This window comes from Glycine soja, chromosome 17 (assembly GCF_004193775.1).
Source record: "Glycine soja cultivar W05 chromosome 17, ASM419377v2, whole genome shotgun sequence".
NCBI classification, from domain to species: Eukaryota; Viridiplantae; Streptophyta; class Magnoliopsida; order Fabales; family Fabaceae; genus Glycine; species Glycine soja.
Genome location: NC_041018.1, coordinates 4,164,171 through 4,177,549, shown reverse-complemented (window position 1 = coordinate 4,177,549; position 13,379 = coordinate 4,164,171). Strand labels below are relative to the sequence as shown.

General features: G+C 34.6%; 3 protein-coding genes across 3 annotated transcripts; all 3 read right to left on the bottom strand.

Annotated features, from left to right (window-relative positions):
• Nucleotides 1–2,328: 2,328 nt before the first annotated feature.
• On the bottom strand, nt 2,329–4,610 carry LOC114392517 (transmembrane protein 258). Its single transcript, XM_028353683.1, has 4 exons — nt 4,386–4,610; nt 4,199–4,299; nt 2,758–2,836; nt 2,329–2,654 (listed from the first exon to the last, which is right to left on the bottom strand). Exons 1-4 carry the CDS (start codon nt 4,386–4,388, stop codon nt 2,607–2,609), a joined length of 231 nt encoding a protein of 76 aa, XP_028209484.1. The 5' UTR covers nt 4,389–4,610; the 3' UTR covers nt 2,329–2,606.
• Nucleotides 4,611–5,865: 1,255 nt separating this feature from the next.
• Nucleotides 5,866–7,826, bottom strand: LOC114393501 (receptor-like serine/threonine-protein kinase ALE2). Its single transcript, XM_028354858.1, has 5 exons — nt 7,770–7,826; nt 7,173–7,407; nt 6,861–7,017; nt 6,126–6,247; nt 5,866–5,948 (listed from the first exon to the last, which is right to left on the bottom strand). Exons 1-5 carry the CDS (start codon nt 7,824–7,826, stop codon nt 5,866–5,868), a joined length of 654 nt encoding a protein of 217 aa, XP_028210659.1.
• Nucleotides 7,827–8,754: 928 nt separating this feature from the next.
• On the bottom strand, nt 8,755–13,379 carry LOC114391438 (zinc finger CCCH domain-containing protein 64-like). The gene is made up of 12 exons (XM_028352449.1): nt 13,203–13,379; nt 12,820–13,093; nt 12,596–12,725; nt 12,338–12,451; nt 11,705–11,822; nt 11,121–11,557; nt 10,626–10,911; nt 10,210–10,303; nt 9,768–9,913; nt 9,360–9,604; nt 9,199–9,255; nt 8,755–9,102 (listed from the first exon to the last, which is right to left on the bottom strand). Exons 1-10 carry the CDS (start codon nt 13,272–13,274, stop codon nt 9,476–9,478), a joined length of 1,800 nt encoding a protein of 599 aa, XP_028208250.1. The 5' UTR covers nt 13,275–13,379; the 3' UTR covers nt 8,755–9,102; nt 9,199–9,255; nt 9,360–9,475.

Below are 13,379 nucleotides of genomic sequence, written 5' to 3'. Positions count from 1 at the left end.
TTGATAGCACTATAAATTGGCATGATTCTAAGGCAGAGATGATTGAGACCCGATTACAAATATATCTTGGCTTGGTTTTCTACTTTTGTTGTGCAAGAGACAGATGATTGAGACCGTGTCTCACCTCAATTTGACAGAGAGTGATTCATCTTACAATCGTGTTGGAATCGGTACAAAAGTAGTAAAGGATTCGTTCCACTCATACAGATCTATTTTTGTCGGGGGTCTCACTTTATATTAAATCGATTTATGAATCCATCTCCACAATAAGCTTCTGAAATTTAAAACTAATGTAATCATGTATTAAAACTTATGATACGAAAACAACATTATCATACATAATTTGATAATATAATATATTATATATTTGCTATTTAGATTAGCAATTTTTCATTTAAAATCTCAATTCATATAATTTTAGTCTCCTCACTAATTACTTCCCGGAATCGTTCATGGTTGCGTTACGATTCATTTATGCCAAGATTTAATATATGGTTTACCATAGTCCATAAAATGTTCTATATGAAGCTTCATATTATTCCGAGAATGGTCCAAGAGTTCTTGTTCTATTCTAATTGCCGTTGCCGATGAACTTGCTACTTCCCGTTACTATCCGTGTGATTTCCTTAAAAAGAGAATCGGACAGTCAATTATATCAAGATCAAATCTGTCGAACACTGTCAAGTACACATATTCAACAGAAAATAAAAGACATGACACATCATAAATGAGCAAGACCATCACCAATCAATGAAGGGCACTAATTTTATAATTGATTTCTTTTTCAGGTATGACCAAGTCAAAGAGTATATAAAATTATGTGTTTAGTATAACTTGCAATTTCCTTAAAAAAAACACTTAGAATATTTTTTTTATCTGTTTTCTTAATATTTTATTAAAAATTAAACAAAGAATAAAAATATCTTTTAATGGGGGAAGTTTAAGCATATTTTGATTTATCATGTTCATCCAAGTTGATAACAATCATCATAGAATCAGTCAAATTTAATGCGTCTTGGAAATGGCATTGAGTATCTACGTTTCACTTTTTTTTCCACGTTAAAACACAATAAAAAGTAACTAAAAATTGTTTTGGGGATCCATGTCCCCTCCTGTATCGGGTTACCAAATACAAGGCTAGAATATTGCCACTTCACTTTCTTAAGAATCTTAAAATATCCATGACACCAGACACCACCTTATGATTACAATTCTATACAGCATTTAATTACTTCCTTCCCTGTGTTTGCAACAAGATTTTTAAACACGGATGAGAAAATCAAATATCATTTTTTATTCGTAAAAAAAAATACTAAAGAATTTATAATAATGTACAGACCATATTAAATCAAATATCAGAATTTGTGGCAAAACAATACCAGAGGCATTTATTGGTGGATTACGTACTGTTAATGAAACATATAGCATTTATTGGTATTCACTTTTTATTCACAAGATTGTGTTTTTTAATGGAAACTAGTTTTGATTGTGCATCTAGTAAAACTATACAAGACAGTAACTAACCACTTGAGATTTGTTTCATTTCACAACGAATATTTACTTACAAGAGCTTCAACAAATCTTTCTCTACCTTAGCCGAATGTTTGTAGTTTCTTCCTCTCGAGAATAACACGAAGTTTCCCTCTGTCTCCACTCGAAATTGAGAAATCTTGTTAAAAAAAATGTTCCAAGAATGCTACCTGTATTTTCTTTCTTTTTCGCTAAAAAAAGAATGTGTTTTATTTTTCAACAGAAAAAAAATGTGTTTTATTTTTCAACTCTCTGAAATAAATTTGCAAATATATAGCTCTCAGTAATTAATAACAAAGACAAAGAGTGTTGCAAGATGAAACGTTCTCGTATAATTTTCTTCAAGAATTCTATTTGTATCCAATATGTTGCATTAACTTTCACAAACAGTTGGAGTGATATCGGGGAATTCATGGAATGTTCAGATCATAAAATAAGTCAAAAAGTATACAATTGCTAAGTACTATTTGTAATGATTGTTAATTCGCTCAATGGGTGCTATTTATATTTGCTGGTTTATACTATTTAGACATAACGTGAAATTTGTGACATTTTGAACATTGAAGAACAATTTTTTTTTTCAGTAAAATTGTTACTTTGTTAGTTCTATATGTAATACTTGTTAATTAGCTCAGAGTATATAATTCTTGGTCCAAAAAAAAAAAAAATCTCCTTAGATGGATAGAAGAGTAAAAACACTTATCGTAACGACAATTCTTTTAAACAAGAAAAATTGATTAAACACATTTCGCTGTCATCAGAGCCTAAACTAAAGGCACAAATAATCTCACCCAACCCTTCCATTCAAAGAGGCCCCAAATAAGCTGTTTTATATTATCAAGTATAAACTATGATATTCGTTGGCATTCAGCATATAGAAATTACCCCAGAAACATGTTTGAAAACTATCTCAGATATCATAATCTTCTATTCTTCTTGAACATTACACACAACCAACATTGTCATCGATAGATTATGAACATAACTTAGAGTCAGATATCAAACTAAAACGTCCAATGCAATTTTTCATTTAAAGCTATCTGCTTGGCAAAATTTCATCCAATTCAATGTTTACATTAGACATAAACGCCAGAAGCAAGTAGGAGGAACAGGGACCCAAAACCCTGCCAAGAAGATAGACACATAAATATAAGTTTTACCATATCATTTATCATACCAGTTTCATGTAAAAAAAGTCTGAACAAAGGAAACATAAAAAATACATACCAAGAAGACTGAAGCCACTGCTCCAGTTGTCAGCTCCTGAACAAGTGAACGACTTTTCCTAGAAGATGTTGCTTCATAACTGCAAATAATACATCCATTTAATTAATGTGTAGAGAGGAATATAGATACAATGATATGATAGCAGCTAGTGTGGCATAAACATTCATAGTTCATGAAACTTGCCAAACAGGTGAAGGGGAAACTCCTGATATCTTTTAAGATTTGAAACATCATTAAACACCACAAAAATACAAGACAGAGTCCAAACCGAACCCACACCTACAAATTATCACTAATAGGTCACAAAATCAATAATAGCTACAACCTAGCACTAATAGGTCACAAAATCAATAATGACATTCAGCTCCTGAGTCAGATTTCACATATATATGCTTGCCTCAACTGCAAAAGTACTTTGTAACAACAAGCACCTTTGTCTCACGAGATTACACAAAGCCAGACAACAGAGGACGGTAAATTCACCCATGTTGCCACGACAACCATCTATATCTGTCTGACCCAGGTATGGCATGGACACAACTACTACTTTGAAGTGTCTACGCTGCATTGCGCATTAGCTCATTTAGCTGGTTAAACAACAGACGGGCAAAAGTGGTCAATATTGAAGGGATGCACATGAAAACACCATAAAGTTGAAGGCATTTTTCCATTAAATATAAACATTTCCTGGACAGGATACCTACAGTGTTACCCTTGTCCCTTGGGCTTGGCATAGAAAAATGTTGTTCTGCATGCTCCTTTATTTGTCTAAACTTAATGAATTACATCCTATGTTAAACTTACTCCAACAATTGCAAAATCTCTCGCCCAAGTAGCCATTAGATTCAAGATTGTTCCTCATTCGGTACTTACTACTTACAAACAAGAGAAATCTGCAATGTTTCACCTTACTAACCTATGCTAACCATAAAACCTTATTAAACATATCGCCTAAAGAATGGTATCTAAGGGTCGTCCTTCTCATAAAACTTCCCCTATGTTGACTTTGTATTCACTACTGCCTACCGCTAATGCAGACCAAGGTACCAACAAAATGATACTCTCTCTGTCTCATTGTAATTGTCATCTTAGATTGTTTTACACAGTCCAAGAAAAACTAATAAATGGATGAAATAAAACACCAAATTTACAAAATTAAACTTATCATGGTTAATTCATTTATAGTTTTTGTTGGAAACAGAGTAATTAATGTTGCATTAAAAAACTAAAATGACAATTATTTAGGGATAATTTTTTTCTTCTTACAAGACGATTAATATGGGACAGAGTCCTTCCCATAAATCAAATCCAGAATTCTTAATGTTGAGTAAAACCCTAAGATTCATAAATCCATTCTACAATTGATGATTCATGCAAATCGAAATCGAGATCGTGTGTAGATGTGGAATAGGAAAAGGAAAGAGATCGAGGAGGAACTCACATGAAGAAAGAGGCGGTTAAGACGAGGCCGATGGCGAGAGTGAAGACGGAGAGTGTGGGGTACCACGAATCGGGGACGGGACTCGTTATCGGTTTTGGTGCCTTCAACATAAATCAAAAACACAGAATCAGAAAATTGAAATTGAAATTGAAATTGAGAAGACAGCAACAAAATGAAATTGAATTACCATCACAGAATGTAGAGACTACAGCACCGGATCTTGCACGTTCCAAATTTCAACTGCAATTTGCAGACTACAAACCCCTCTTTCACTCACTGACTCTAGTCTATACTCTATTTCAACGCCAGCACCGCCTCTGAGATCACTCACCGTGCGCTACACTTATAACAAGCCCAACTTCTAAGGCCCAATATCTCTTCACACTGGGTTTCAAATTCTTGTAATTCACCCAACAACATTTTTCTTTAAAAAATATTAAGGTTTAAAACAAACCATGAAGGGACTGTTGCTTCCTGCACCCCTTTATACCAACAAAAGTTTAAAAAAAAAAAGTGTTGATGGGATTATATTGATCTGAAAATTTAAACTAAACGAACTTTTGAATTAATTAATTTTTTCACTTCAAATCTAAATTAAATCAAATTAATTCATTTTTTTATTTAAACTAATATCATAACTTGATCAACTATTTCTTAATTTTTGAATTAATATATTTTAAACATTAGTAATTAAAAATTTCTTATACGGTTTTTTTTCTGAGATTAAATATACTTTAAATATGATAACATTTATTTTTAGTCCTTCAAATACAAATTGTTCTCTTTTTGTCCCATCGAGGCAAAAGACCAACTTCTGTAGTCAAAGAAATTCTTGGTTCCACCCAAGAAATTGGCGAATGAATCCTCTCCCAAGATGTTGCTTTTTCCTCCACCCCAATTTAAACATGACAATGCACCTTTTACACCAAATTATATATAAATTTCAGTGACCATCTATATAAATTGGACTACACAAAGGTGAGTCACATAGGTTAGTAGGAATGTTACTATTGGTGTGAAGAAAAAGGGACAATTTCTTCTACGAAGTAGGAATGCTTCCTTATTTATTTATTTTTTACTTAAATCCAATTTTGATTCTTATAATTTTATGATTGTATAATTTTGGTCCCTCAATTTTCTTCATTGTACATTGGGTTTTCAATATTTTTAAAATTTAACAATTTTAATTCACCACTAGTCTTGTTATCAATTTTTTAATAGAAACTATTAATGTGACATTTAAGTGATAACATAATATTAAAATATTAATGTTATATACAATGAGACAATGTGAAACACATGCTAACATGATATACACAATTCAAATTTTGATCATTATTTTTATATAAGTACGTCAGAATATCACATCGACATATATATCTAATCATCATTTGTCACATAAGTATATCAATGTCATATTATCCGTTAAATGTCATGTCAGCATTTTTGTTAAAAAAATGACAATATTTAATAGTGATCAAAATTGTTAAAATTTAAAAATATTGAGGACCAAATCTGCAATTAAATTTTTTAGGGAATAAAAGTGAATTTTAGCCTTCTTTTTTTACCATCAACGCAGATTTACATTACTCCCCCTCTTCAGTGGGTACCAGTTACAGTGTTCTTGCGGAATAGTAGCAAAGCATGGCAGTGATGGCACATCCTATCTACAACATGCTTTTATTCCGAAGCCTAATAAGGCTCTCATAGCCGAGGAGTGAATGCCTCTTTGCAAAGTTAAGATTATGAACTGCATATTAACAAATCCAGGTAGTGCAATAGACACAGAGAAAGTCCAAAAAAATGCGATTTCTTTATGGGAATCTGATCATAACTTTAACATAGTTCCATGTTCACGGACACTGCCACTAGGAAAGACTCTTAATTATCTGCCACAACCGCCGGCTTCTTCCGGTTCTCAGCGAACCTGAATAAGAGTTTCTTCTATATGATCCAGACTCTGCCAAATCTTGCTGAATAATAGGTTTTGACTTTTGACCAAGTGCAGATATTGTCATGGATTCAAATTCATCACTTGTTCGGTTGTTCCTATAGAATTGCAAGGGTGGTTGAAAGCAAAGAATCAGGATTGAAAATCATATGTACCCTCTCTTACATATTTTTTCTCTTCGTTGAATCATTTAGAAAGAAATTATAGTGGATAGTGTATTAGCTAGCTAAGGTGCAATATTGGAAGATAATTTTTGCATCCAAGTTTTTAAATAAAAAATACTAAGTATACTTCTTCCGTTTGGATAACTTAGATGGAGATGGGGTGATAGATGGATATCTAGTTCCGATAACAAATTACCAGAAATAGCTCTGTATTTATTGCTATACTGCCATTTCTTCAATAATAACTAATGCCAGTCAAGGAAACCATGGCTATTATTATTGAAGTATTTCAGCTTAAAAGTACCCAAAAGGATACTCAAAATAAGCGACTATAGAGGCAAATGTCTTTTGGCATGGTCAAGAAAATAGTTCATTTGACTTGACTAATCAACAGCCACAAGTTTAATATGTTGAAGTCTGAGGACAACTAAATTGCAAGAAGCTGAGAGATAAAATTTTCCAAAACAGAAAATGAAAGGAAGACAACTTCATACCCAAAACTTCCCATGACACGAGTTGATATGTGTTTGTTCTCCCCATCCGATGCCGTTCAAGCCAATCCAACAATATGTTGCTAGACTTGAAGTCCCTATGTATAACACGAGGACTTGAATCTTCATGCAGATAAGCAAGACCAGGAGCTGCTCCAAGAGCTATTTTCATCCGGGCACCCCAATCAAGGGGGCTGATTTCCCTGTCAACCCCTATCAGAAGACAACAGAACAAAATAAATAAACATTATCTTGAAGAACTAAACAGCCGGCATGCTATCTCGAGAATGAAGTAAGCAAATAAGAAGCAGATTTTAAGTACCATGTAAATGGGATTCCACACTTCCATTGGGAACAAGTTCATATACCAATTAACTTGACCAAATTTCTATGGTGAAGACGACTAAGCATCTCAACTTCAGCTAAGAATTCATGATCACCATGAGGGTCCTCCCTTTTTAGAACCTTGAATGCCACTTTCATCCCATCTTCAAGGATACCACTGTAAACAAGGCCAAAAACCCCCTCTCCAGGTATTCTTGAAGCATGGAAATTATCAGTTGCTTTCTCGATGTCATTCGTACCGTTAAGTCTTAGCAGATCCTGTATAAGCAGCAATGCTAGATCGAAATGACGTGGAAACAGAACCAGTTCCCGCGCCTCTAAATGATCCAGCAGTACCTATGAAATTCATGTTTTGAAAGCAAAAGGACCCATGATAAAATAATCAACTTGTCTGTCACAATTATTATGCCATGAGGAAATACTCAAAAGTACAGGTACGGAATGATTTTGTTTTCAAAATAATATTTTATTCAAATCTTTGAAATTGAATTATTCTTTTTCAGCCAAAAATCCTTCCATTTTCCCCCACCTCAACAGTTCATTTTTAATACATAAATGCAATGTCGTTTTTAATCATGAACCACTAAGACAATAAACTAACAGGGGAAATTGCTACTTGCCAGTGTGGAAACCTTGCTGCCATGCCCATGCCCATTGCCCACCATAACAGGATCCATAATCTGGGGGTGCATCGGTAAACTAATTAAAAAATGAGGAAACTGTCTCACCAAGCAAGCATCATTAGACGTAGTAGTAGTTTCCATTTCTGGAGTTGGGATTTTTTTTTTATATAGATTATGGGTAAATTTTATTAGAAATTATTATAATTGAATTGAATAAGATTATTATAGGTAACAAAACTCTACATATTTAACACAATCATATATCTAAATTTGAACTTAAAATATCTTTACAACAATTGATAAACCCATATGATAGTAGTTTAGGTTTTTTGTTTTGGTGAATATGGTAATTTAGGTTTAGTATAGTATAAGAAATTAATCTTTTATAACATAATAAACTAAAATTTGAATATTACACTATCTTAAATAAGATTGTCTTCGAACAAAAATAGACGGGAAAAGATTACACGTTGTTTTCATATTGACGCTGGATAAAATAGACATAAGACCATCAAGATAAGACAAGATTGCATTTTACTTAACCTCAAAAAAATAAAAGAGTGGAAAAAAAGTAATTCGGAACCATGCTTAAGAACTCAAGAGAGACACAAAAGAGTTACAATTTTTAGACACCTCACAATTTTAGATACTCATTAACATTTATTACAAATGAATTATTTCACTACATGAAATCCTACCCCTTCAATAAACTTTATCAATGTAATATATTTTTCTATAATAAAAGTGAGATTCAGCATTATAATCTTAAAGCATCATGACCATCCGAAAAAAAAAATTCCACTTGAGTCGAGAGGTGATCTATTCACCTTTCTATCACATGTTATGCCTATATTTCCACACTTTAGAATTAGGCCAGCATGTTGAAAATGCAGGATGTTGTAGTCCTCAGATTATAACATACGGCCAGAAAAATACGAATGAAAAGGCACGGTAATTTCGTAACAAAATAGAAACGACTACATACCAAAACCACTAGCGTCTGGTGAATTGAATTTTCCATAAAATGGTGGAAGCTGAGCTTTGAGAAAATACACAAATTATACAAACTTTCAACACTACGCAAATACAAGTACAAATCTTGTAAGATCTCAAGATTGAATAAAAGGTTACTGCTTCGGTAGCAGAAAGTTGAAGCGAATCTCCTCTCGCCCTCAACCTCCTTGCCTCTCGAAACAAATACGAATACTTTCTCAATTACATACAAAAAGCAGGTGAAAAACGTTTCAAAACTTGAATGCAACAACTGCTTGCTGACTGGTGCTCATAGACTAAGTTATAAAATAGCAACCTCAGCTCGGCGATTCTTTACCTGAAAATAATGTGCATATAACATCTCACAAAAAATTAACAACGCAGTTTTGAGACACAGGCTACAGTAACTATAAGAAGAGAAAGTGAAGCTTACCAGGGAAACTGCCCACAAAAAAAGGTTACCAAATGAAATCCAGCAGGGCTGAAAAATCTGCTAAGCACCAATTCATTGATAAAAACGAACAATTATAAAATCAGTTGGTTCCAATAATCAAGCGAATAGGTCAATGATTAAAAAATTAAACAAGTATGCACCTTTCAGTTTGGCATTCAGCACTGAATCAATTAGGACATATAACTGAAAGATGAACAAGGAATCACCATAATCATGATGACTTTGTAGTAAATTAAGAATTCAATGTTTGAACAATCTAACAGTTTGGATCATATTCTTGAAATCGGCTCTTGAAATCTTCAACAATTTCCTTTTCTTCATCTTTGCTATGTTTGCGATTCCTCCAATCAGCATTATCTGCCATATTAAGCAACCCAGCAAGAACCTGATTCATGTTTACTAGTGTTAACTCTATCTGATAAATACAAAGAGTTGCAATCTTATAACAAAAGCATGCTAATCATTGATGACCTCTTGAAAAAGAAATTGTTAAGAAATATATTGATATGATTATATATTTACTCAGTGCATCACTATTAGAAGGCTACCTCACGACCAAATTGAGCAGGAAATTTCTCTTTCTCTTCAACATGATGCAGCAGAATTGTGCCTCCTGGGATTTGAGCATAGAACAAACTTGAATCCCCATCAATTTGTGTCTTCAAAAACTTCCTTCCATCAGAAATGCTATCAACTGAGTTGCATAAAAGAACAACATAAGAATGTAGCAGATAAAAAAAAAAAAAAAAAAACCTCTCCTCCCACCCACCCACCCACACAAAAATAATAATAAATGTACATCATCTTCAGAATAAATAAATTGAAGTTGATTTCTTCAAATCAGGTAATCAGTGTCTGATAATTGATATTGAGGCAATGAAAAACAAGGACATTAAGGGAAAAGAAGGGTTAAGAACTTAATGGATTCAGGTCTGAAGCAGACCACATAAGCTATGAAATATGAAGCATGCTCTGAAGAATAATGCTTACATTTCTTAGCCACAAATTCAAATCCCAACTTCTGTGCAGCTAAATTGAAAACTTTCTCAACCATAATTGCTTTGGAAGATGGAATGGGAATGGCCTACATAAAAGAGTAAAAAGTCAATGAAAGAGACAATCTAAAACAGCAGTCAATCAAATGAAAATTGAACAAATATAATATTCCATGAGGAAAAAAAAACAAACTTAATCAACAAACTACTACTGATAGAGCTGAAAATAACTAACCAACAAAATGGAGAAGAGATTGGATATCCAAAATGAAATTAAGCAAATTATACAAGGGGAAAGTGGACAGGCAGGGCAACAAAAGGTAGGGAAGAAGGGAAAGCAAGTCAGATCATTAAATGAAATGTAAATATCATGTCCTTTTGAGAATTTCCACTATCAACAGAAACTTCTACCTGAAGATTGGCATGAGTGCCACGTATAGAGACCCACTCAAAAAAGATGAATTCCTTCTCTTGGCTCTTGCAGTAACTCCTGAGACTGTTCTGAAACCGAGAGAGCTCTATTTCAGATTCAGGAGGCATAGATAAGGTACTAGGCATATGCTCGACTGGTATTATCAGTACGTGGTCTTCAACAAGTGGACCTTTAGCCAGTGCCAAGTAGTAATTTTCCCCAATGCTTATGATTAAATGTGACTCTACATTCGGGCTTGACAAGCAAAACCAACATTCTTTTGACCTGCAGTTGTATTTTAGGATACATTTGTCAATGACTAAAAGTTAAAAAGAACAAGGAAGAATCAAATAAACAAATATGAGGAATAACTGAATAACAAAATCAATTTTTTATTACATTAATATTAACAAAATACAGAGACTTACAAATCAAGGATCACTAAATAACAGAATGCAAATTGATTATAGAAAATAGTAAGTCGAAAGAAAAACCTGCCAGATCCAGGCCTCCTAGAAGGAAGCCTGTTGCCCTCATCCTGCAAGCTGTGCTTAAAGTTGCAATCTGGACCCCTTTCACATTTTCCCTTATTCAAAAAATCAAAACAAACACCTCTCATACACTGCTCCCTTGCATCTGTATCATGTTGAAAATTGCACTTCTCTCCTCGTGGACAAGAGCCAGAAGAAACAAATTTGAAACACAATTTATCACCATGTCCAGCTTCATGTTTTTGTCGCTTTTGAGCAACATCATATCTCCAATATTGAGGATCAGAGATAGAATCACTGGATCTCTTTGCTGAATCCATTGGAGAAGTTCTTTTCTCCTTGAATGTGTATGGCGATAAGGTGGTATTTGTGGTTTTCATGGCAATCTCAGTTGAAGACATGGTGGATGCGGGTGTGGGGGAGATTGCATGAATAAATTTCTGGAATGCAGAAGCAAACAAAATGTTACAGCTCTAAAAAACTATTAACGATTAAGGGGGCAACAAAGGGGCAAGTTAATTTTGTTGATAAAAATAAATAAATTACCATCTGAAATCAGACATGTCAATAAAGACAAAAGGCCAAACCTGCTTATCTCTATTTCCAACAGACGCAAGCCCTATGAAACGAGTGACATGCACAGCATCAACATTGGAATATGGTTCGCGGGCATAGTATATGCCTTTGGTGCCTGCAATGTGATAACTAACCCCCCAAAAAAAATCATGAGAAAAAAATTGCAAAGATCAGAGTCAGGCCTTCTTTACAAAGGCCACAAGAGAGACTGCAAAAGGCACATTTGGCACACCAAATTCCTCCAGAAAATATGAGACAAATCACGATACCCCCTCCTAGTCTTATAATTTTTAATTAATCTTTTGGTTATCAGTTCAACCAAATCCCATTCTAGTTTTACCACTCGTGAGATTTTCATTCCCATTTTCAAGGATTACAAATACAATATTAAATTTTACCATCCTACAACAAGTATAATAAACACAATAGAATATGAAAGTCACTCAACTGAACAAGGAACCAGAGGCCTTACCCTGTCAAATCTCAAGCGCACAACCCAATTCCAACCAAATAATGTGAAATGTGGTTTGAGCATACAATTCCATTTGTTAAATATAAAATGCCTAATCTAATTACCACTATTACAGTAGTTGTACATAAAATTTTCAGCAAGCAAATATAGTTGTTGTCTATCTAACAATTACCGTGGTTTGATCTCTTGTACTAATTCCGATACAGTTGAATCACTGCCATCAGAGAGTCCAGCAGGAATGTCCGAATCAGCTGCTCTATTGGTGACCCCATTCGGCCATTCGTTAGTAATAATGAATCAAGGAAGTGAACAAACAGAAACAGATTACATCAAGCCATCTACTTGGATCATATACAATGCAAAAAGTAACTAACATGTAACTAACTAACTGTTTTCTCTACGTGAGTAATGCACAGGAATTGAAGGATATGTCAAGAACAAATCAACAACTCCAGGTTCCTCGGCAATTGCGCGTAATGCATCAACATCATCTTCAGTGTAATTTCCAAACTGCTGACCACTGGATGACTTCCTACCAGATAAATAGGCCACGGATAACCCTGCATATAACTGAAACATATAAGACACACAGAATTCGCGAAAACAACGAAGCTCCTGATCAAATTCGCAAAGCAAAAGGAAAAATGTCTGTACCAAAGAGAGGGAATTTGCCACTGCCTTTCAGCCAATACAAGTTGTGGCAAACCTTGAAGCCGTCCATCTTGAAGCCTTGGTTGGCGGAGTCCTTGGAAGCTTGCAAGAGAAGTTTGGGGGCGGCGACGCCGTAGTCGCCGATGAAGTACGTCGGAAGAGGAAAGTGAGATCCACCTTCGATGTATTTCGTGAAGTCCTCGAGCTGCTCCGGTGAGTCAGGGAAGAACTGACCCACGCACAAGAGCGCGTCGAATGGACCTGCAGATTTGTTCACCTACAAAAACAATACAACAAGCACGTGAAATGAAATGGATTCAGTGCCATTTCACGCCTCCGAGTGAGTAATGATAAAACCCTAAGGAAAGAGAGGGAGAGTGACTCACCGATGAGACGCGCTTGAAGAGCTGGTTGAGGCGCCCTAAAACGTCGCCGCATAGAAGGATTCTGGGGGCCATGACGGAACCTCTTCACTCTGTCACTCTATGCTCAACGTTGCCGTCAAACAGCGTCGGAGCGACTTGCCTTTGATTCTCTCAGCAGGGGTTCCGACAGTAAATAAA